Genomic DNA, 23,704 nt, shown 5'->3' with positions numbered 1-23,704 from the left:
GGGGCACCTGGGTGGCTCAGTGGGTTAAGCCTCTGCCTTTGGCTCAGGTCATGATTTCGGGGTCCTGGGATCAAGCCCCGCATCGGGCTCTCCACTCAGCAGGGAGCCTGCATCCCTCTCTCTCTGTCTGCCTCTCTGCCTACTTGTGATCTCTGTCTGTCAAATAAATAAATAAAATCTTAAAATAATAATAATAATAAACACCCATAAAATCAAACAGTACCGTGGTAAGCCTTAGGAATGCAGAGATGAATGAGATGATACCTGAATTCAGGAAGCTCAAAATCTAGTGGGGGAGAAAGACAAGGTTAGGACACAGTGTAACAATATTTTGTGGTAGCTATTCACTGGGGAAAGTAGTCTTTTCTAATCTAGAAGCATTTTTGTGTTGGAAACTTTTTATGATAATGCTGCCAAAAATTGAAAGACATATTATATTTTTAAAGGATGGGCATCTGTGAATTTTAATTAAGAGAAGAAGAGGCATTGGACAGACACTTCATTTGGAAGACATTCTTAGGTTTGGTGAAAGTAGCTAGAGTATAGTTATTTCCTTGGTGACAGTAACTAGAATAGAGGATAGCTGTTTCCTAGCTCTGAACATTTCTAAAAACCTAATGTCATCATGACCCATGTTTATAATGATGATCTTAAATGGCAGAAACTAAAGTACTTAAAATAAAAATGCTGTGCTATGTTCAGCATAGAATTACAGACTTGTGGGAACCTTAAAGATCCATCTAGGGGCACCTGGGTGGCTCAGTGGGTTAAAACCTCTGCTCATGATCCCATGCTCCTAGGATCGAGCTCCGCATCGGGCTCTCTGCTCAGCAGGGAGCCTGCTTCCTCCTCTCTGTTGTGATCTCTGTCTGTCAAATAAATAAATAAAATCTTTAAGAAAAAAGATCCATCTAATATAACCTGCTTGTCATGTGAGAACAATGAAGGAGAATACTTTGTTATTTGGGCTAAGGCTGCTTATCTTAGCGCGTGGCAGAACCAGGAACAACATTTAGTCTACTGACCTGTCTACCAGTGTTCTTTCAGGTGGAGAAAAATTCCAAGATGTGTTTTTATTATATGCTCTGAAGACCAGTGGTACATTCACAGTATGTGGTGAAAACCAAGTTAACCATTATATTAAGAGTATACAGTCTGCTGTTGCTTTTGGTATACACATACTCTATTGCAAAGGTGCATACAGATACGCTGTACTTTCATCCCAGCATGGTAGCTGCAAAGCATATGTATTTCTATTAAAAAAAAAAGTTTTTTTACTTTTTTGGGGAAACTCACTCTCATAGCTACTTAGGAGTCTGCTGAAATACTATTTTTTAAAGATTTTATTTATTTATTTGACAGAGAGATATCACAAGTAGGCAGAGAGGCAGGCGGGGTGGGAGGGGGAAGCAGGCTCCCTGCTGAGCAGAGAGTCCTGAGCCAAAAGCAGAGGCTTAACCCACTGAGCCACCCAGACACCCCTGAAATACTATTTTAATGTATAATGAACATCCATAGGAATGCTTTAAGAGCTGATTCTTCATTTCTGGCTGATTAGTGGTTATGGATACCTGAAGCTAAAATTCCTTTGCCTACCCTCATGAAAGAGTGAATGTTTGACTGCTTATGTAACATGGAAGTTATTTTAGCTGCCACGAAGTCTAGTTTACTTGGGATGGGGCTCATGCCCACTTTGGCCATAGTCACTATTTATTAATCAGTCAATTAGCATATGAATTGATTGAGAATATGCTTGCCATCCAGACTGGAATTAATATGATGTTCTGGAAAGCTACCAGGACTGCTAGACGTTGTGATTAACTGGTCATGTGAACTTAAACTCTGTGGGCCTCAGTTATTTCTTCTATGCAGTAAGAATGTTAGATACTATATCCCAGCTCTTGTTATTTTGTGATATGTAATACATTTGAGGTTTATTTATCCTAGCTACTTAGTGCTTCTCTAGGGACTGGAATTACACATCACTTGAGTATAATCTTCACAGCTGAGTAGAGTCCTACATCAAAAAGCAGAAACTCTCCCAGGGTGGCTTTTTTTCTGCCTGACCCCGGTGGTAGGGTATCTGGTATATAATTTATATACAAAGTTTCAATAAAAATAGGCTCATAGCCTGAAAACATTTGTTTTGGCTTTGCAGATTTTGTTTGCCTATACCCAGTTTTTCTTTTCAACGATGTAATCAGTTAGACGTTTAAACATTTATATATCATTAACTACTTAAAAGGCTACTGAAATTCCATTTCAAAGAACTTTTGAAGCTTGCGTGTTTTGCCATGGCCTATAATTTACAAGGTTTTATCCATCTCTTGACTTTCTCTGCAGCCACCTCATAATTCATACTCCAGGGAGGGTCTTTGTTTTAAGGAGGCACCACACCCAGTGTGAGTCTTAAACTCATGACCCTAAGACAGAATCACATGCTCTACGAATATTAAGAACTGCATGCCCTTGGGGCGCCTGGGTGGCTCAATGGGTTAAGCCTCTGCCTTTGGCTCAGGTCATGATCTCAGGGTCCTGGGATCGAGCCCCACATTGTGCTCTCTGCTCGGCGGGGAGCCTGCTTCCCCCTCTCCCTCTGCCTGCCTCTCTGCCTACTTGTGATCTCTCTCTCTGTCAAATTAATAAATAAAAATCTTAAAAAAAAAAAAAGAACTCCAGGGGCGCCTGGGTGGCTCAGTGGTTAAGCCTCTGCCTTTGGCTCAGGTCATGATCTCAGGGTCCTGGGATCGAGCCCCACATTGTGCTCTCTGCTCAGCAGGGAGCCTGCTTCCTCCTCTCTCTCTCTCTCTCTGCCTGCCTCTCTGCCTACTTGTGATTTCTCTCTGTCAAATAAATAAATAAAATCTTTAAAAAAAAATAAAAAAACAAAAACAAAAAAAAGAACTCCATGCCCAAGTGACTGGGCCAATCAAGCACCCCTCCAGGTAGGGTACAACTGTTGTTGATGTTTGTCTTCTGTCACTACCTAGTTGGACAGGAAACCTGAAGCAGAGATTTTATGTGCTTCTATTTATATGCACTTATATAATAGGGGTGATGGTATATCTCTATGTGTTAGAAAATAGGGAAGTGAATTTACCAGTAGCCCATAAAACTCTGTGTTAAGGTGAAAGGGTTGGATGGTCAGTTAATTTCTGGTATGATTTTGGTTCTAAATATGGCTAATCATTAGATGTTGCAACTGGATTTGAGTGTTATGTGGATTTCTTTTTACAGGATGAAGGAGTTGTTAAAGAAATCCCTATCACTCATCATGTTAAGGAAGGTTATGAGAAGGCAGATCCTGCGCAGTTTGAGTTGCTCAAGGTTCTTGGCCAGGGATCCTTTGGAAAGGTAATAAATGGTTTATTCCACATTTTTTTTCTCTTCTTAACATTTAACCAAAAAATGTACTCAGACAGAAATTTGGAAAATATGCCATTTCTGAATTTGTCAAGGATACACACAGAGGTAACTCTCTAACTTTACTCCTTTTATTTCTGTTGTGCTTTAGTCACATGTCTTTATACTTGTCTGTTATAACCAGTGTTTGCCAGCACTGTGGGCTTACTCATTTCTTCCAGACAAAGTACAGCATGCTATTTATTAGCTGCCTAGGTCAGCATAGTTTGATTTAAAAAAAAAAAATCTTCCTTGTTTCTCTGTTCATATGCTGGCATGATCACAGCTCGCTTTTAGTGATTTTGTCTCTGTTCCTTAGCTCTATCACAAAAGTCAGAATGTATGTACCGACTCACATATGAGTGCGTGCATTCACCTATCCTCGCTTAAATCAGTGTGTATATACATTACAGCAGGGGCAGGTACTGGGTGACATGGATGACGTGAAGCTCCTGCCTTCAAGGAGCTTAAATTTCAAGGGAGAGAGCAAAATTGAGAAAGATTAACCCTGAAATCATTATTAAAACTGTTTATTAAGTGCTTACTGGCTGGCATATGATTCTCAGAGGTGTGTAGGTCTAGCTCTTGACTTTGTACAGCTAGCATCTAAGACATGAAAGTTGCTGCACACACACAATCGTGAACAGCCCTTAAGAAAACAAAAACAACAACTTGAGGGGAGAGAGATAAGGGGAAACTGTTCATTTGAGGGTGGCTGAGATTTAGTGTCAAAGGGGAAAAACAGGGCAACTGAACAGTGATTATTATGATCTGAATCATTTTAAAAGAAAGATGTTCATTGAACACCCAGTATGTGCACCGCATTTGTTAAAGCAGTATTAGTGAATATAAAATTGACATTAATTGTCTTAAGGTAGTGTGATATCTATGTGGTACAGAATGTAACATATGAAATAGAAATGTTTTCAGGACACAAAAAAGACAAATGAGGGTAGATTATGGTTTGATAGTAAATTGATATGGAAGATATTTGAAGACTAGGAGGTAAGACCTGAATACTTGTACTGGGGAGAGTAAAACTAGAAGGAGCTTTTAACACATTGTGTGTGTGGGGTCTGTTTATAGAACTGACTTGTAGAGTAGACATGTACATTTGTCATACCTATATATTTTGTTAATTTCTAAAAGTACAATATTCTCTTAATTATTTTACATTGTATTTTTATGATGTTAGTTTTAGAGGAGCAGAGATGAGGTTCTTTTATATCCCAAATGTGTAAATGCTTAAATATCAACTTTAAAATTTCACCAGGCAAATATTTCAAGCCATTGAAAGTCATTGTTTTTTTTTATTTGATGTGCATATTCATATGTATATCTATTTATATCCAGCTTTCTCCAGAAAAGATTTAAGTTTTCGATAGATGAATACCAAATAAAATAAGATTGAAAATAAGTGGAGAAGATGATTCCAGCAGGAAAGATTAGATGAAGCCAGTGATATAATCTTGTCATTTACAAGTGCATGACATAAAAGCCTGTAAGTCTTCTAGAAGTAGGACTAAAATGAAGACTTAAAATTTCTGGACGCTATTATAAGGAAGTTGATACTTTTCTTTTTTTAAGATTTTATTTATTTATTTGATGGAGAGAGATCACAAGTAGGCAGAGAGGCAGGCAGAGAGAGAAGAGGAAGCAGGTTTCCCACTGAGCAGAGAGCCTGATGCGGGGCTCGATCCCAGGACCCCGGGATCGTGATCTGAGCTGAAGGCAGAGGCTTTAACCCACTGAGCCACCCAGGCGCCCCGAAGTTGATACTTTTAATTACATGATTATTACAGTATCTTCAAAGTTGTAAACAGATCTAACAGACCAGCAAATTTTTTTCTCCTGGGGTTTCATAAAGAGAATACAATGTAACATAATGTAATGTCTTTAGTAACATCTTCACATTAAATATAGCAACATGTGAACAAGTTGTCAATGTAGTCCTTAAATTCAGGAAATACTCAGCTTTGTGCAGGAACTTCAGTTTAAGAGGGATATCACAGAAGCCTTTTTAAAATTTGTAATACTTAAATACAAATTGATGATCTTCATGCAGTTCATCAACCAAAGAAATATTAAGGAGGTGGCTCTTTTTTTTTTCCCCTAGGATGTGAACCTACCTGTTTGTCAGTATTACATCATTTGCATGGGCATTGGATGGATGTGTCTTGTTATATGCTGAACGTATGCAGGAATTTGGCTAAGGCTGCAAATCAGAGAAGTGTAGGAGAAATTCCAAGACACTTTGGGCTCCAGCCTTATTTAGTTGTCTGCAAAAGTTCCATTGTTAAAATATAATAAATGGAATTTTGGCCTATATAAAGCCTTGCAATTACATATCTTTATAGCATATTTAATGGTGGAAAAATACTACTAGAATATTTTTAAATTGTATTTTAAAGAAGTTTGCATTATCATCATGAAATAAGCATGTAAAATTCTGAACACACTGAGTATAATGCTATTAATGATCATTAATGTATGAATTGAAATGTAGTATGCCAAACAGCTTACTTTTTAAAATATATTATTTCTTTTTTATTAATATTTTTATTTTTTATAAACATATAATGTATTATTAGCCCCAGGGGTGCAGGTCTGTGAATCGCCAGGTTCACACACTTCACAGCACTCACTATAGCACATAACCCTCCCCAATGTCCATAATTATATTATTTCTTTATTTGACAGAGAGAAACCCAGTGAGAGAGGGAACACAAGCAGGGAGAGTGGGAGAGGGAGAAGCATGGTTCCCAGTACCAAGCAGTGAGCCTGATAAGGGGTTCGATCCCAGCACCCTGGGATCATGACCTGAGCCAAAGGCAGACGCTTAACAACTGAGCCACCCAGGTGCCCCTGAACAGCTTACATTAATTATTTTAAAACACAATCAAATAAGAGAAATGAAAACACACCTGAAATTGTCAGACTAACTTTTCTTGTATTTCTCATTCAAGTAATATTTATACAAACATACCTTTTAACATTCAGGATTATATATATATATATATATATAATTACTGATGTGATAATACAGTATGAGACTTAAATGTGAATTTTTTAAAATATTTATTTATTTGAGAGAGAGCACATGCACAGGCATGGAAGTTGGGGGAAGGGCAGAGGGAGAGAATTTCAGACTTTCTACTGAGTTCACCACCCATGAGATCATGACCTGAGCTGAAATCAGGAGTCAGATGCTCAACTTCTTGAGCCACCCAGCTGCCCCTAAAAATGAATTTTTAAAAATATTAAACCCTTGCCCTCTTGAGTAATTTTCAAGAGATTGTTTTAAAAATATGTTTACATCTTAAAATTTTTTACAGTTTTTTTTCTCTTCAATCAATGTTAAAGCTGCGTGATCTTTAAGTTCACATGTACAAATATTACTGAGTGCTTCTTAGTGGAAAATATAAAATTCCATATGACCAAAAGAGGTATATTGGAATAACTCACTCACTCATTTCTTTTCTAAACTCTTTCCAAGAACTGGATTAGTGTGACTGAAAAGAAATCTCTGATCAGGATAGGTATGTTTTTTGATACAGTAGTTTGAAGCCATGCGACTTCTTCTAGTTGATCATGAGAAGAGAGCAGAGTGAGAGGATATTGTCTTATGCTAATTCAGTCCATCTAAGATCTGAAAAGAACAAATCAGGTGATAGACAAATAAACAGTTCTTTCTCTAGACTAGAAATAATGATTTCCGTTAGATGCCATATTAGGATGCTAGTAGTGAGTGTTAGAAGAGCTAGGGAAAAAGTGACTGCTTTGTGCAAGCAAGTGTCTTCCCAAACGTCTGGACCATTTTTTTTTTTTCTTTATTGATTCTTCTTTTTGCCCACTATATATTTCATTCTATTCAAGCCTACCAAGGGCTATGTTTCAGAACAGTAGTTCTCAATGTGTGGTCTATCTACTCCTGAGCATCCATAAGACACTTCAGGGGGTCATTAAGGTCAAAAATATTTTATAGTAGTACTAAGATACTATTTGTTAAACTTCTGGCGCCTTGGCACAACCAAAGCAGTGACTACAAATTATGTCAGTAGTCATTGTATTCACTACTGTGCAGTTTTAAAAAAATGCAAGTTTTACTTCAAAATGTCCTTGATCTTTGGTTAGGTTTATTCCCAGGTATCTTATGGTTCTTGGTGCTATAGTAAATGGAGTCGATTCTCTAATTTCCCTTTCTATATTTTCATTTTTAGTGTATAAGAAATCAACTGATTTCAGTTCATTGATTTTGCATCCTGCCATGTTACTGAATTGCTCTATGAGTTCTATTAATTTGGGGGAGGAATCTTTTGGGTTTTCCATATAAAGTATTGTGTCATCTATGAGGAGAGAGAGTGAATACCTTTTATTTGAATACCTTTTATTCAAATAAATACCTTTTATTTGAATACCTTTTATTTTTTTTTTTTGTTGTTGTTGTTGTCTGATTGTTGTTGCTAGGACTTCTAATACTATGTTGAATAGCAGTGGTGATAGTGGACAGCCCTGCTGTGTTCCTGACCTTAGGGGAAAAGCAAAAAACTAGCTTTGGAAAATTTTTGACACTGAATTTGACATCTTAGTACTCAAAAAACTTTTCTGATGAGATCACTACTGTTCAGCATTTGGAAGATTTGCATAACTCAGTGAGGCAGTGTTTTTGAGATGACTAACACATGATATCAAATTAGGTAGTACAAAATCCATTCAAGGTGTAAGGTAGACCAATAGACTATTATGTAACAGAATATGGACAGTTAATTGATAAGGTGTCAAATTCTGTATTGAAACTAACCTATAAACACACACACACATATGTGTATATATATATATATATACATATATATATATATATATACACACACACATAATATTCCATTGTGTATATATATGTGTGCTTACGTGTGTGTGTACCAATTTTTTTTTTTTTTTTTTTGCATCTAGGATTAGGGTTTGGTTTAGGGCCAGGGTAAGGGTTAGGTTTAGGGCCAGGGTGAAGTTATGTGCTTATTACCCTGCAGTTCAAAGACCTCTCCAGAGAGATAAGTTTAGGGTTAATGTTAGGGTACATTTAGGGTTAGGGGTTAGGGTTAGTGTTTGGGTTAGGATTAGGTCTTCACTTAGAATAACACTCTCTGCCTTGATCCATGTCTTTGCAAATGGCAATGTTTCATTTTTTTATGACTGAGTAATATCCTATTGTATGTATGTACCAAATCTTATATTTCCTCAGATCAATGATTAGGGTTCAGTTTAGGACTAGTGTAAGGGCTAGGATTAGTGTTAGGGTTAGGGTGAGGAGATGTGCCTCTCATCCTGCAGTTCAGAGACCTCGCCAAGTGATCCATTTAGGATTAGAGTTAGGGTTGGGAGTTAGTGGTTACCAGTTAGGAGTTAGGGATAGCATTTGGGCTAGAGTTAGGTTTAGAGCTAGTGTAAGGGTTAGGATGAGGCTATGTCCCTCCTATCCTGCAGTTCAGGAACCTCTCCAGAGTTTACGTTTAGGTTTAGTATCAGATTAGAGGTAGAATTTAGTAGTTATTGGTAAGTGTTGAGTTATGTATAGGGACACGGTTAAGGTTAGGGTGAGGGTTAGGGTTTGTGTTTGGCATCCTGTAGTTCAGAGACCTCTCCAGAGAATAACCTTAAACTTATTTTGGTGTGAGAATAAACATGGCCACAATCCACAGAGCTGAGGTCATGAGGGGACTTGTTCTAAGTACTCTTTAAGTGGAAATTCAGTTGGTCATTCTGTTTTTGTTGCTTTTGGGTCCTTTTACCTCAAGTTTTTTATTTAAATTCCTGTCAGTTAACATACAGTGTGATATCAGTTTCTGGTGTAGAATTTACTGATTCAGACTTACATACAAAATCCTGTGCTCCACACAACAAATGCCATTCTTAATCCCCATCACCTTTTAACCCATTCCCCTGCCCACCTCGCCTCTCATAATCAGTGCTTTTTTCTGTTACTTTAGAGTCTGTTTCTTGGTTTTTCTTTTTTTTATTCCTTCTATGTCTATTTGTTTTGTTTCTTAAATTCTACTTATGAGTGAAGTCATATGGTATTTTTATTTCTCTGATTTATTTTGCTTAGCATAATACTTTCTAGCTTTAGCCACATCATTCGAAATGGCCAGATTTCATTTGGTTTTATGGCTGAGTAATAATCCCTTGTATGTATATACTACCTCTTCTTTATCCATTCTTCAGTTGATGGACATTTGGGATCTTTCCATAATTTGGCTGTTGTTGATAGTGCTGCTATAAATATTGGGGTGCATGTATCAATTCAAATCAGTACTTTTGTATCCTTTAGGTAAATGCCTATTACTGCAATTGCTGGATCATTCTATTTTTAATTTTTACTGGTGGTTCTATTTTTAAGTTTTTGGTGAACCTCCATACTCTTATTTCAGAATGGGTGTACCAGTTTGCATTCCCACCAACAGAGGGTTCCCCTTTCTCCAAATCCTTGCCAACATCTGTTGTTTCCTGTGTTGTTAATTTTAGCCATTCTTATGTGTGAGGCGGGATCTCATCATAGTTTTGATTTGTATTTCCCTGATGATGAGTGATGTTGAACATTTTTTCATATGTCTGTTGGCCTTCTGGATGTGTTCTTTGGAAAAATGTTTATCCATGTTTTCTGCCCATTTCTCCACTGGATTATTTCTTTCTTAGGTGTTTTTTTTTTAAGTTTGTTATATACTTTGGATACAATCCCTTGCAAATGTCTTCTCCATGTCATATGTTACCTTTTAGTTTTGTTGATTTTTTCCCTTCACTATGCAGAAGCTTTTTGTTTTGATGAAGTCTCAACAGTTTATTTTTGCTTTTGTTTCCCTTGCCTCAGGAGTCATATCTAGTAAGAAGTTGCTATGACTTTCAAAGAGGTTATTGCCCTTCTCTAGGATTTTGATGGTTTCCTGTCTCATATTTAGGTCTTTCATCCGTTTTGAATTTATTTTTTGTATGGTGTAAGATAAGGGCCCAGTTTCATTCTTTTGCATGCTACTCTCCAATTTTCCTAATACCATTTTTTGAAGACACTGTCTTTTTTCCATTGGATATTCCTTCCTGATTCATGGAAGATTTATTGGTCATAGAGTTGTTGGTTCATTTCTGGATTTTCTGTTTTGTTCTGTTGATCTATGTGTCTGTTTTTGTCCCAGTACCATACAGTCTTGATCACTACAGCTTTGTAATGTAACTTGAGAAAGACTGGATTTGTGATGCCTCTAGCTTTGCTTTCCTTTTTCAAGATTGCTTTGCCTATTCAGGGTCTTTTGTAGTTCCATACAAATTTTAGGACTATTTGTTCTAACTTTGTGAAAAATGTTGGTGATATTCGATAAAGATCGCATTAGATGTGTAGATTGCTTTGGGTAATACAGAACATTTAAAAAATATTTCTTCTTACAATCCATGAGCATGAAATGCTTTTCCCTTTTATTGTGTCCTCTTCAATTTTTTCATCAGTGTTTCATACTTTTTAGAGTAGAGATCTTTACCTCTTTTGTTAAGTTTATTCCTAGGTATCTTATGGTTTTTGTGCAATTGTAAAGGGGATTGATTCCTTGATTTCTCTTTCTGCTTCATCATTATTGGTGTGGAGATATGCAACAGTTTTCCATATGTTGATTTTGTATCCTATGACTCTACTGAACTTGTTTATCTAGTAGTTTTTTGGTGGAGCTTTTAGATTTTCTATATAGAGTATCAAGTCATCTGCAAGTAGTGAAAGTTTGATTTTTTTGCTGATTTGGATGCCTTTTTATTTCTTTGTGTTGTCTGATTGTTGTGGCCAGGACTTCCAATACTAAATTAAATAACAGTGGTGAGAGTGGACAACTCTGTCTTGTTCCTGGCGGTAGAGGAAAGTTCTCAGATTTTTCCCCATTAAGGATAATATTAACTGTTGATTTTTCATATATGACCTTTATGGTTTTGAGGTATGTTCCTTCTAATCCTACTTTGTTGGGGGTTTTATCATGAATGGATATTGTACTTCATCAAATGCTTTTTTCGCATCTCTTGAAATGATCATGTTGTTTTTAACCTTTTTTTAAAATTAATCATTGTTAAGTAATCTCTGCACCCAATGTGGGGCATAAATTTACCACCCTAAAATCAAGAGTCACATGTTCTACCAACTGAGCAAGACAGGTACTCCTGATTTTTTTAACCTGTTGTGGATTCGTTTTACTAGTATTTTAGTGCGAATTTTTACATCTGTGTTTATCTGCGATATTGGCCTGTATGGATTTTTAGTGATGTCTTTATCTGGTTTTGGTATCAGGGTAATGTGGGCCTCATAGAATGAATTTAGAAGTTTTCCTTCCTTTTCTATTTTTTGGAATAGTTTGAGAGGCATATATATTAACTTGTCTTTAAATATTTATTAGAATTCGCCTATGAAGCCATCTGGTCCTGGACTTTGGGTTGCTGGGATTTTTTTGATTACTGATTCAATTTCATTGTTGGTAATCGATCTGTTCAAATTTTCTATTTCTTCTTGATTCAGTTTTTTGTTGTTGTTGTTCTAGGAATTTATCCCTTTCTTCCAGATTGTCTAATTTGTTTGCATAGTTTACCATAATAATCTGTTACAATTGTTTATATTTCTGTGGTAGTGGTTGTTATTTCTCCTCTATCATTTGTGATTTTTTTTTTTTTAATTTGGGCTCTTTTTCTTCTCTTTTTTATAAGTCTGGCTAGAGGTTTATCAATTTTAATAATTTTTTTCAAAGAAGAAGCTCCTGGTTTCATTGATCTGTTGTATTATTTTTTTGTTGTTGTTTAATTTCTATATCTTTTATTTCAAAGTAGTGAGCAACTTTTACTAACTTTTAAGAATGAAACATCCCGGGGCACCTGGGTGGCTCAATGGGTTAAAGCCTCTGCCTTCAGCTCTGGTCATGATCTCAGGGTCCTGGGATCAAGCCCCATATCAAGCTCTCTGCTCAGTGGGGAGCTACTTCCCTTCCTCTCTCTCTGTGGGTCTCTCTGCCTACTTGTGATCTCTGTCTGTCGAATAAATAAAATCTTTAAAAAAAAAAAAAAAGAATGAAACCCCTTTACTAATAAAAATCTCCTATAAAATTTTAATCCATTTATATTTATTTTCATGACTGAGGCTTTTTAAAAACTGTTTTTAATGAATCATAATCTTAGTTTGAATATATGAGGTAATATTACTCAAGTTTGCTCAATAATCTTAAAGAGTTTAATTTGTTTATTGTGATAATTTGCCATCTTGATTCTTCAACCTGGCAGACAGACCTAATTGCCTCTGATTTCTTATTAGAACATAAAATACCGGTAACTTCTAAAATGGACCAGTAAGGAAGTAGAAATGAAGGTATAAAATTAACAGTCATTATATTTCTTTGGTCTTTAAAGGTAACAAAAAGATGCTTGGGTCTTCAAAGTAGTTCTCTTAGATCAAATTGCCTTTCATTATGTTGCTTATCTCATACAACACAAACTTCTTAAAGTCAGGATCATGTCATCTACTTTAAAAATTTTCTTTCCTACAGTAGTATGTATGGTAGTGTGATTTAGTAAATGAATGAAAATGAGCAAACATTAACCAAGAGTGTAATTTATAAAAGAAAGGTATATATTTATAAAATTAGAGAAAATGCATGGACTTACATATATGTGTGTGCTAATGTGTATGGCAAGAATGTCTTCAAATATGAATTTTACTTTAAAAAAAAATTTCTCTGTTAGGTTTTTCTTGTTCGGAAGAAGACCGGTCCTGATGCTGGGCAGCTCTATGCAATGAAGGTGTTAAAAAAGGCTTCTTTAAAAGGTAGAAAATTACAAAACTTATTAAAATAGAATTTGATAAAGCTTGTTTTAAGAAATGTGCTTTGTATTGCTTGTATAAGTTGAGTAGACTTAGTTTCCTTTAAACATTAGTAAGTGTTACAATTTTCTAGCCTGCAAGTGATATTTCTATGTTTGATATTTGCATATGCTCTAATTTAGTGAGACTGTACCCCGGCAAAAATTTAGTTGTATAAAACGTCACACATTTTATTTAACATAAAGTGAACTTATTTTAATAAGCTATATACTTTTATTTTAAGATTCTTATTTTTTTCTGTTCCATCTGTGTTGATTTTGAATATTGAAAAAACACAAGCACCTGGGTACACTTACATACACCATCTTCTAGGCTGTCATAGAAATAACACTGTGCTCAGTTTTAATCAGTAAACTCATTTGAACAATTGGAGACCAATACATAATAAACACATATTAGCCAAATATCTGTTTATGTCACTTCAATCCATCTAGATCTAAACAATTTGTTGGCTTTCTGAGAATATGGTAATTACTGTCTTGGAATATATAGATTGCATATTTAAACACAATGTTATATTTTCACATTTTTGTGGGGTGAATTATTGATGAGATCTCTACTGAAATATTATATAGAAGAGTAATATATTCTACCCTTCTATGATTTTTAGTCCGAGACAGAGTTCGGACAAAGATGGAAAGGGATATACTGGTGGAAGTAAATCATCCATTTATTGTCAAATTACACTATGGTATGTAATTTTTTAAAAATTTATAGAATTAGAGAATTAAGATTTCCTTTCAAACAATAATATAACAGAGAATAAATACTTCAGAATGATTTAATATACTCAATTATATAAAATATATTTATCTGAAATAAGAATAAGAATCAGTATCCAATTTTGAATTGTGTTTTCTGTACCTATTGGTTAATTTGTCTAAGGTATTAAGATAGTATCTTCTGGTTACTTGTCTGGTAGTATTTCTTGACTCTGCTAGTCTGTACCTTTAATGATCTGATGTTTGGATATGTTCCTATTACATGTTCATAATGAGCATATTAATTTATTTCCTAGCTTTTGAAGAGGACCATGTGGTTATATTAGTCCATTTGATTTATTCTTTCTTATATTTGGGGGAAGAGGAATACCAATAAGAAGCAGTAAATGTAATGGAAAGAGCATGCGTTTGGAGTCAGACAGCTCAGAGTTTGAATCATGGTTCCATTGATAATTTAATACATGCATGAGATTGTGAAGTGTGGCCTTCCTGGAGAATTCAAAGGTATACACATGATTAAATCACTGATCTATTCTATGATGTCATGTTAAGTTTTCAGTATTTAAAAAAGTAGCAGCTATTGACTTTATTCTTAGGAAATTTTGAAAAATAATGCACTGAAATATGTACTAAATTATTTGTATAAAAAATCTTAAAAAAATGTCTACCCATTATTCTTTCACTCCTTGTTACCCAAAATGGAAAGTAGTAGTATCTAATGTCCCACTTCCTTGAATCACCAGGATGGCATTACATTTATCAGAAAATACCAATTGTGTGCAAAATACTCCATTGAATGCAATAGGCTCTAGAGGTGAAACAGTCTCTGACTCAAAAAAACTTCTAATCTATTGAAACACAGACATGTAAACAAATTAATTGTGCAAATCAAAATGGAGTGAGTGCCATAAGAGAGACATAAATTTAAAAAAATGAAATCTCAAAAGTAGTAGCAAGTAATTCTTACAGAGAAGAGGGTAAGGATGCTATGAAATGTGAAAAGAGAGAAATCCTTTAATAGAGGAAAGCTTGATGGAGGAGGTGGCATTTTTCTTGAACTTGAAAGAATTAGTAGATTTTCAGTAGGTAGGGAGGTGGAGTTCTGGCAGTTAGCAGTAGAGCATGATGCTCCATAAATCAGGACGATGGTGGTGGTAGAAGTTTCTGAGGAACCACATGGAAAGTTGATTATGTTCTAGGAAGGGATTTACAGCTATTTCAATACCAAATTCAATTTTGAGATAATATTATCCAATAACATTGGACCATATGAATAAATGGTTAATTCCTTTATAATATTTATTGATAAAACTCTAAACATATATATTAATTAAAAATTATACTAAGGTTGTTAAGCCTTTAAGATTCTGTTAATGTTCTGTTACTACATCCTAATTTGTAATTAGCCTTTCAGACTGAAGGGAAGCTGTATTTAATACTGGATTTTCTCAGGGGAGGAGATGTCTTCACAAGATTATCCAAAGAGGTGGGTATCTGTTTGTAAATTTTTACCATATTTTTATTGAAAAAAAACCTAAGAAAAATCATTTGTGTTCTACCAATTAATTTTTTCTATAGAAATTTTAAATAATTATTGTTAGTTTCACTGCATACTCTTTTGTTGATGTGGCAGTTAATGGCATTTTCTGTCTGCCTATCATTTAGACTATCTGAGTGTGTTACTCATTATTCCTTTAGGCACAAGATCAGAGTAAATAACTGGATCAAGTAGATGGGGCAAACCTAGGATTTTGGCTACTCAAGCTACCAGAATTCTTCTGGGAGCAGTGTTCAATGTATTCTAAAACAGCTTTATGAAGGTATTAATTGACATACAGTGGATTGCACATTTTAGAGTACATACTTTGATAAAATTTGACATTTGGATATACCTGTGAAACTGTCATCACAATCAAGATAGTAAGATTATCCATCACCCCCAGCCATTTCCTGTGCACCTTTGTAATGCCTCCCTTCTGCCCTGCCCCTACTGAATCTGCTTTCTGTGATTATTGAATTTATATTTTCTAGGACTTTATATAAATGGAATCATATAGTATCCATTTTCTGTATAGCTTATTTAACTCAGAATAATTATTTTGAGATTTAGCCATGGTGTTGTATGAATCAGTGGTTAATTCACTTTTATTGCTGAACAGTATTCCACTGTATGGATACAGTGCCATTTGTTTATGCATTAACTTACTGATGGGTATTTGGGTTGTTTGTAGTCTTTGGGTATTACTAATAGAGCTGCTACAAAAACTCATGCACGAATGATTGTATGGACATATGTTTTCATTTTCATGGTTATGTTTTCATTTTTGATGATTAGATACCTAGGAGTATAATGACTGGGCTATTTCGTATGTGTATGTTTTTAAACTTATTTTATTGTTTTCTAAGGTAGGATTGTAATTTTTACATTCCCAGCAGCCACGTGTGAGAGTTTTAGTTGCTATACATCCTTGCCAACCCTTAATATGGTCAGTAGTCTTGTTATGATTTGGGGCATAATTGTGTAGCTGCACCTATTGTGGTTTTGAATTGCATAATCCGAATGACTAATGATGTTGAGCATCTTCTCATGCACTTATTCAGCATCTGTCTTTGATAAAATATTTGTTTAAATCTTTGGCTCATTTTGTATTAAGTTGTATGCTTTCTGAGTTTTGAAAGTATACATTTTGGATGGTAAGTCCTTTCTCATATATGTTGCTTGCAAATGTTTTCTTCTGGTCTGTGGTTTGTCTTTTTGTTCTCTTTAATACTGCCTTTCAAAAGCAGTTCTTGATTTTGATGAATTCCAACTTATTTTTTTTTCTTTTATGAATTTGTTGTCCTATATAAAGAATATTTGCCTAATCTCAGGTCACATAGATTTTCTATGTTTTTTTTAGACATTTTTAAAATTTTGCATTTAAGTTTATAATCCATTTTGAGTTTATTTTAGTGTATGGTGACAGGTATGTGTTGAAGTCCTTTTCTTTCTTTCTGTCTTTCTTTCTTCTTTTCCATATACATATCCCAGTGTGCTAACATGGTGATTAAGTCTATGCTTTCTTCATTGAATCACCTTGCATTTTTGTTGCTTACCAATTGACCATGGATGTGAAGGTCTATTTCTGGACATTCTGTTTTGTTCATTGATCTATTTGTTTATCTCTATTTCACTGCTACTTGATTTCTTAATTACCGTACCCTTATAATATGTCTTAAAGTAAGTTAGTGCAAATCCTTGAGCTTTGCTCTTCTTTTTCAAAGTTGTTTTGCCTCTTCTGGGTCCTTTGTATTTCCATATCAATTTTAAAATCAGCGTTTCACTTTCTATAAAAAAGCTTGCTGGTATTTTCATTGGCATTGCATTGAATCTATAGGTTAATTTGCAGATAATTGCCATTTTCACAACACTGAGTCATCAATCCTTGAATGTGACTTTTTTCTCCAGTTTTTGAGTCTCCTTTAATCTCTCTCAGCAATGTCTGGTCTGTATAGGTCTTGCACATTTTTTATCAGATTTATCTCTAAGTATTTCCTTTTATAAAATGACATTGTAAATGGAATTGCTTTCTTTAAGTTCATTTTCAAGTTGGATGAAAATACAGTTGGTTTTTTTTTCATATTGTATTTGTCTCCCACAATTTAACTTATTTATTACACCTAATAGTGTTTTTTAGTAGATTCCATAGAATTTTCTATTTATAACCTACTAACAAGGAATTTTTGCTTTTTTTTCTTTATGAAAATAATTTTTTTCTTTTATTTGTCCTTGTTGCAGTGGTTTGACTCTCCAGTCTCCAGACCTTCTTGCCTTATTTCTTTTAGTTATTTCTAATCACAGGGGGGAATAACATCATTTTAGCATAAATTACAAAGTTCAGTATAGGTCTTTTTACATGTTCTTTATCAGGTTGTGCAAGTTCTCTTCGGTTGCTAGTTTATTTCATTTTTATCAGGTATGTACATTAGGTTTGTAATATTCTTTTAGTGTAATTATTGAGATATTATGTTTTTTCTTCTTTAATCTTTTCACAGGTGAATTACATTGATTTATTGTCAAATGTTGAAGCAGTCTTGATTATGGATGAATCCCCCAAGTAGACATAGGGTATTATCTTTTTTACATATTGGTGGAAGATGTTTCCTAAATTTTTTTCAGATTTTTATATTTATTTTTATGAGGGATATTTGACTTTAGATTTCTTATATATTTTATGTCTAGTTTTAATGCCAGAACAATTCTGGTTTTATAGAATGAGTGTTTTCTCCTGTTGAGTTTTCTAGAAGAATTCATTGTAAAACTCTTATTAAATGATTGGTAGAATTCACCAGTGAAGCTATCTGGGCCTGAAGTTTTTTAATAGTGAGGTGTTTTGACTACAATTTCAATTTATTTAAGAGACTTGTAGGTATGTAGTTTATCTTTCTTTTTTGAGTGAACTTTGTTATCTTGTGTCTTTTAAGGAATTTAATGTATTAACAAATTTATCAAATTCATTGACATGAAATTGTTCATAATAGTCCCTTAATTATCCTTTTTATAGCAGTAGAAACATTATTGATATTTGTATCATTCCTGATGTTGGTATTTTGTATCTTTTCTCTTTTTTATCTTGCTTAGCTTTGCTTGAGGTTTATTAATTTCTCTTATTTTTTCTCAAAACCAACTGACTCTTGGTTTCATTGATTTTTTTTCTATTGTTGTTTCCATTTTTATTTCATTGTTATCCACTTTCATTTGTATTACTTCATTTTTTCTGCTTACTTTATGTTTCACTAACTTTTCTGGTTTTTAAAATGGAAGCTGAAATTATTGATTTGAGACCTTTCATCTTTCCTAACATGGATGTATAGTGTTATAACTATCCTTCTAAATACTGTTTTAGCATTATCCCATAAATTTTGATATATGTTTTAATTTTCCCTCAGGTCTGCATACTCTAATTTCCAGATAACTTTCTCTTATTGATTTCTAATTTAATTTCATTGAATTTAATTTAATTTCATAAACCATAGTTTATATTACTTGAATTCCCTTAAATTCACTTATAATTATTTTATGATCCAGAATATAATGTACCTTAGTAAATATTCCATGTGTGCTTGAGAGGAATATGTATTTTGATTTTGCATGGTGGAAGGTTCTATAAATGCCAATTAGATTGTTGGCTGACAGTAATATTAAGTCAACTACATTCTTCCTAAGTTTTTGCCTACATATTCTGTAAACTTTTGAGATATAGAAATTTAAACCTTTGATTATAATTATGGATTTATCTATTTTTTCTTGAATTTATTTTAATTTTTGCTTCATGTAATTCAAAGTTCTGTTAAGTGTGCAAAGTTTTAAGATTTTCATTTATCCTTGATAAATTAACCTGTTTTTATTACAAGATGACTTATTTTAACACTGCTAATGTTCTTTGCTTTGAAATCTTCTTTGATATTAATACAATCATCCAAGCTTTTTTATTGGTTTACCCTGATATATTGTTTTTCATGTTTTCATTTAACCTGTTTCTGTCTTCATATTTAATGTGCAATACTTGAGGCGGTACTTAAGGACAACATAATTGTCCTTGCTTTTTATCCAATCTGAAAATCTGTGCCTTTTAATTTGGGTATTAGACCTGTTACATTTAATATTGATATGGCTGGGTTTAAATCTCCAATTTTGCTGTTTGTGTGGGTTGGTTTTTTTTTGTCCCATCTCTTCTTTACTTTGTTCCTCTTTTTCTGCATTATTTTTAATTGATATATAATCGATGTACAACTTTATGTTAGTTTTAGGTGTATAATAAAATGATTTGATACTTCTATACACTGAAAATTGATCACCACAGTAAATCTAATTACTACCTGTCACCACAAAAAGTTACAAGATTTTTTTTTCTTGTGATGAGAAATTTTAACATCTATTTTGTGGCATCTGTAAATATACACTGCAGTACTATTGACTAGTCACGATGCTGCATGCCACATACCCATGACTTATTCATGTATCACAACTGAAGTTTGTACCTACTAACCCCTGCATTTCCCCCACCCATCAACCATCCTCCCCTAGGCAGCCACCACTATGTTCTCCATATCCATGACTTTTATTTGTTTGTTTCATTTTTTAGATTACATATATAAGTGAGATAATATGGTATTTGTCTATGACTTATTTCACTTAGCATAACACATTCAGGGGCCAACCATTTTGTTACAAAAGACAAGATTTCCTTCTTTTATATGGCTAAATAATATTCCACTGTGTGTGTGTGTGTGTGTGTGTGTGTGTGTGTGTGTATTTGTATGCTGTATCTTCTTAATCCATTCATACATCAGTGGTCACATGATTTACATATATGGCCATTGTAAATAATGCTGCAGTGAACATAACAGGTTAGTGTTTCTGTTTCCCTTGCATAAATATCTAGTCCTAGAATTGCTAAATCATATGATACTTCTAATTTTAATTTTTTTAGGAAACTTCGTATACTGGTTTGCATACTAGCTCTACCAATTTACTGTACTACCAGTAGTGCTTGTGTTCCATTTTCTCCACATCCTCCTCAAGACTTACTATTTCTTGTCTTTTTGATGATAGGCTTTCTAATAGATGTGAAGTGATAACTCACCGTGGGTTTGATTTTTATTTCCCTGATGATTAGTGATATCTCCTTTGAAAATATGTCTACTCAGATCCTCTGCTCTTTTTTTTTTTTTAATTGAATTGTTCGATTGTTTTTGGTGATGAGTTGCAGGATTTCTTTATATATTTTGGATAGGAATACCTTATCAGATATGTGACTTGAAAATGTTTTCTTCCATTTAGTACATTGCCTTTTCATTCCATTGATGTTTTTCTTTTCTTTTTAGTTTGATGGTCCCACTTGTTTATTTTTATTTTTGTTACCTTTGCTTTCAGATCAGTTAAAAAATCAAGACTGTCAAGTAATTTACTTCCTAAGTTTTCTTCCAGGAGTTTTATGGTTTCAGGTCCTATATTTAACTCTTTGATCCATTTTGAGTTAATTTTTGTGTATGGTAAAGGATAATTGTATAGTTCCATTCTTTTCATGTGGCTGTCCAGTTTACCCAATTCCACTTTTTTTTCCAATTCCATTTATTAAAGAGACTATTTCACCCCTTGTGTTTACTTATGTCCTTTGTCATAAAATAATTGACTGTATATGTGTGGGTTAATTTCTGGGCCTTTAGTTCTGTTCTGTTGAGGTATATGTCTGTGTTTATGCCAATATCATACTGTTTTGATTAGTATAGCTTTGTAATATAGTTTCAAATCAAGGGGCTTGATGACTACAACTTTTATTTTTTTCTTTTTCAAGACTGGTTTGGCTATTTGGGGTCTTTTATGATTCCAAACAGATTTTAGAATTGTCCGTTCTATATTTTTTGAATAATGCCACTGGAATTTTGGTAGGGATTGCATTGAATTTGTACATTTTTTGATAATATGGACATTTTAACAATATTAATTCTTCCAGTCCGTAAGTTTGGAATATTTTTCCATGTATTTATGTCTTTTACAGTTATTTTCATCAGCGTTTTATGGTTTGTATAGATTTTTCACTTCTTTGGTTAAGTTTATAGCTAGATATTTTATTCTTTTTTAATTCTAATTTTTTTATTATGTTCATTTAGGCAACATATAATACATCTTTCATTTTTGATGTAGTGTTCAGTGATTCGTTAGTTTCATATATAATGTAAATGGATACTTTTCTTAATTTCTGTTTCTGATAGTTCATTATTAGTTTATAAAAATGCAAATCCATGTTGATTTTGTTCCTTGCAAGGTTACTGACTTTGTTGATTACTTCTAACAGTTTTTTTTTAATGGAGCTGTCTGTGTTTTCTATATACAAAATGATGGTGTCTGCAAATAGTGACAGTTTTACTTCTTCCCAATTTAGATGCCTTTTTATTTCTTTTTCTTGCCTGATTGCTCTGCTTGGATTTCTAATACCTGTGTGGAATAAAAGTGGAGATAGTGGACATTCTTATCTTATTCTTGATCTTAGAAAGCTTTTCATTGTTAAGTATGATGTTAGCTGTGGACTTACTATGTTGAGGTATGCTCCCTATACACTGACATTTTTGAGATGTTTCACCTAAATGGATGTTGAATTTTGTCATGCTTTTTGTGCATCTAGTGACGTGATCATATAATTTTTATCTTTTACACAGTTAATATGAGGTATCATGTTGTTTGATTTGTGGAAGTGGAATCTTTGTTATATCCCTGTAATAAATCCCACTCCATCATGAGATATACTAATTTTAATGAATTTTTTAATTTGTTTACCAATATTTTGTTGAGAATTTTTGTATCTATGTTTATCAGGGATATCTGTTTTTCTTTTGCTTCCTTTTGGTTTCTTAGTGTCTTTGTATGATTTTGTTACCAGGATAATGCTGACAGCATGAAATGACTTTGGAAACTTTGCCTACACTTCAATATTTTGGAAATAGTTCTAGGATAGGTATTATCTCTCTTTAAATGTTTTGTAGAAATCACCTGTCAAGGTATCTGGCTTTGTTTGTTGAGAATTTTTTTTAATTAATTTATTTTTTTCAGCGTAACAGTATTCATTGTTTTCGCACCACACCCAGTGTTCCATGCAATCCGTGCCCTCTTTAATACCCACCACCTGATTCCCCCAACCTTCCATCCCCCGCCCCTTCACAACCCTCAGGTTGTTTTTCAGAGTCCATAGTCTCTCATGGTTCACCTCTCCTTCCAATTTCCCTCAACTCCCTTCTCCTGAGAATAATTTTTTTTAATATATAAATGAAAGTTTTATTTTTACAAATTGGTTTGTTCCGATTTTTTCTTTCTTCTTGATCTAGGCTTAGATTATGAAAGGATTCCAGAAGTTTACCATTTCTTCTAGGTAGTCTAATCTCTTGGCTTATAATTATTCATAGCAGCCTTTTATAATGTTCCATATTTCTGTGTTAACAGTTGTAATATCTCCTTCATTTCCTTTTTTGTTTTTGTTTTTTGTTCTGTTTCTGGTTCTTGTATTTTTTATTTATTGTGTTCAAATTCAATTAATTAATATGTAATATATCATTAGTTTCAAAGCTAGAGTTCAGTAATTCATCAGTTGAATGTAATATCCAGTGCTCATTATATTCACATGCCCTCCTTAATGTCAACCACCCAGTTACCCCTTCCCCCTACTCACACGCCCTCCAGAAAACCTCAGTTTGTTTCCTATAATTGAGTCTTCAGGCTTTTTCTCCCTCTCTAATTTAATATTATTTAATTTTCCCTCCTTTCCACTGTGATCCTCTGTTTTGCTCTATAAATTCCACATATGAGTGTAATTGTATGAAAATTGTCTTTCTCTGATTTTTTTGCTTAGCATAATACCCTCTAGTTTGTATCCTTTCAGTAAATACCTAGTAGTGCAGTTGCTGGGTCATACAGAAGCTCAATTTTTAATTATTTGAGGATTCTTTATGCTGTTTCCAGAGTGGCTGTACTAGCTTCCTTTCCAATAGCAGTGTAATAGGATTCCCCTTTCTCTTACATCTTCGCTAATGTCTGTAATGACAGACTTGTTAATTTTAGCCATGCTACCCAGTGTGAGGTGGTATCCCATTGTGGTTTTGATTTATAGTTCCCTGAAGCCATGTAATGTGGAGCATTGTTTTCATGTGTCTGTTGGCCATTTGT

General features: G+C 33.9%; 1 protein-coding gene across 4 annotated transcripts in view; it reads left to right on the top strand.

Annotated features, from left to right (window-relative positions):
• RPS6KA6 (ribosomal protein S6 kinase A6) overlaps window positions 1-23,704 on the top strand; it is a 190,157-nt gene that overhangs the window by 82,622 nt on the left and 83,831 nt on the right. For 3 of the 4 annotated variants that reach the window (XM_045085573.1, XM_045085574.1, XM_004776042.3), the window contains 4 exons: window positions 3,238-3,354; window positions 13,147-13,228; window positions 13,896-13,976; window positions 15,414-15,493. In XM_045085573.1, the coding sequence (XP_044941508.1) occupies window positions 3,238-3,354; window positions 13,147-13,228; window positions 13,896-13,976; window positions 15,414-15,493 (360 nt within the window). Of the gene's footprint in view, window positions 1-3,237; window positions 3,355-13,146; window positions 13,229-13,895; window positions 13,977-14,354; window positions 14,512-15,413; window positions 15,494-23,704 lie in introns of those variants that run through there. The other variant, XM_045085575.1, reaches the window with a different exon arrangement.

This window comes from Mustela putorius, unplaced genomic scaffold, assembly GCF_011764305.1.
Source record: "Mustela putorius furo isolate JIRA1106 unplaced genomic scaffold, ASM1176430v1.1 tig00000870_pilon_pilon_pilon, whole genome shotgun sequence".
NCBI lineage: Eukaryota > Metazoa > Chordata > Mammalia > Carnivora > Mustelidae > Mustela > Mustela putorius.
This window is presented reverse-complemented; position numbering and strand designations above follow the sequence as displayed.